This window comes from Montipora capricornis, chromosome 12, assembly GCF_036669925.1.
Source record: "Montipora capricornis isolate CH-2021 chromosome 12, ASM3666992v2, whole genome shotgun sequence".
Classification (NCBI taxonomy): Eukaryota; Metazoa; Cnidaria; class Anthozoa; order Scleractinia; family Acroporidae; genus Montipora; species Montipora capricornis.
The window spans coordinates 18,401,497-18,403,102 of record NC_090894.1 but is presented as its reverse complement, the minus strand read 5'-3'; the positions used below and the strand labels follow the sequence as shown (position 1 = coordinate 18,403,102).

The window sequence follows — 1,606 nt, the reverse complement described above, 5'->3', positions numbered from 1 at the left end:
ACAGAGAGTGAATTGTTGGATATGGCTTCGTTCAGTTCATGAGAGCAGACAAGAACAACTAATCGTCGAGAAAGTAACGAAACCGCGAGAAATTTTGTGAGAAAAATATATCATGGACTTAAACTTTGCTTGCACAAAACATGGACCATAGTTAGTTTTGTTGATAGTTGAGAACATTAGAGTTACAGTAAAATACATGGACTCGAAACACAGTTAATGTCTTTTATTTATAGTTAGTACATTTGTCACGGTTTTTAAGCTGAGCTGCTACACTGATATATAAACTAATAACGATTTATAAGATGAAACTTAAGTATAATCTCTACCGGCAAGTTCTTCTCAGTCAAATCTAAGATCTCTTTTTTGGGCACTTACAAATACTGGGAGGGCAGTAACCTTTTGCGCAATTTGATTCGCACCATGTATCCATGGCTTTGTTCCCTTTGTAGTGCCCCACAGCTTTGCATTCATTAGGGTTAGGAGCGTTGGTGGGCATAGGCTTGGTTGATCTCTCTGTAAGAGGCTGGGTGGTACGAGCTGGGCCCTTTGTTGGGCGCTTTGTGGGGACACTTCCATCACTTTTTGTGATTCTGATATCAGCACAATTGACGAATGTCTCTTGCTCTCCCTTCCCAATGCCACAATTACCTGGCCCATCGCATCCCCAACTGTTAGCCACTCGCCACCACCACTGCAATACGCAGTGATCACATGTCAGACCTTTTGGGAGTTGGAGCCTGATCTTAAAGACCGTATTAAACTTTGAGTTTATTTTCCACTCTGTGGCTCCATTAGGCTGCTTCAGCACATGCTTCAGTTTCTCTTGTGTTATTGGGGGATCGCCGATGTCTCCAACCCTGAAAGTGAAGCCTCCATTATGGTTGGATGTTACGTCCACCAGAACCTCAATCTCTTGGCCCTCTGTGTATACCTTAGTAATGGTTCCTGTGGCAAATTTCCCAGGGTAAGTGTACAGAGCTTCGCGTTTTTTAAAGTGGTATGCATCACCACATACTCCACACTTCCCTTTGTTAGTGTTCCATTGCACGCTGAATCCGCCGCAGTTTAACTCATTGTCAGTATCCTGCCGCGGCGTGCCAAAACCGTACCGCCAAGCGGAGTTACGGCTTGCAGGGTCTATAAGGCGGCCGTGCCCCAAGACTAGATCGACCAAGCTCAGTGCGATAAAGACGCGAAAACTCGCCATCGCCATCGTATTTTTGCTTCTATAGCTTCGTAATAACACACTGTCTTTTATACGAAATATTTGTGATTGCAGCTGATTTGAAAAGCCAAACATGGAGCAGCAGTATGCCAACGTGATACGATAGATGTCTTGTGTTTGAAACGACCACAAAAAGAAATAACAGATGTGATGGTTTTGCACCTGTAAGGTTTAGCAAACAATGCCGACATTGTCAGAAGGGGAGCTTGAGGTCTTTGGCAGAACAAATACAGCTGATATAACAAAGCATAAAGCGAAAACTCCCATGTGGAATGCGTTGATAAGATACGAGCGTGAAATTGCTATCTGGACAAAAAGCGCCTTGCAAACTTAAGGCTCTGTCTTAGTACTATTCACAACAGACTGTGGAGTGTGCAACCA

At 43.7% G+C, this 1,606-nt stretch overlaps 1 protein-coding gene across 1 annotated transcript; it reads right to left on the bottom strand.

Annotated features, from left to right (window-relative positions):
- Window positions 1-208: 208 nt before the first annotated feature.
- On the bottom strand, window positions 209-1,223 carry LOC138026891 (uncharacterized). Its single transcript, XM_068874348.1, has one exon. The coding sequence runs from the start codon at window positions 1,211-1,213 to the stop codon at window positions 350-352; it is 864 nt and encodes a 287-aa protein (XP_068730449.1). The 5' UTR covers window positions 1,214-1,223; the 3' UTR covers window positions 209-349.
- Between the last annotated feature and the right edge of the window lie 383 nt (window positions 1,224-1,606).

Coding starts and splice junctions, on each gene's coding strand:
- LOC138026891 (XM_068874348.1), bottom strand. CDS start 1,213: ATGGCGATGGCGAGTTTTCGCGTCTTTATCGCACTGAGCTTGGTCGAT.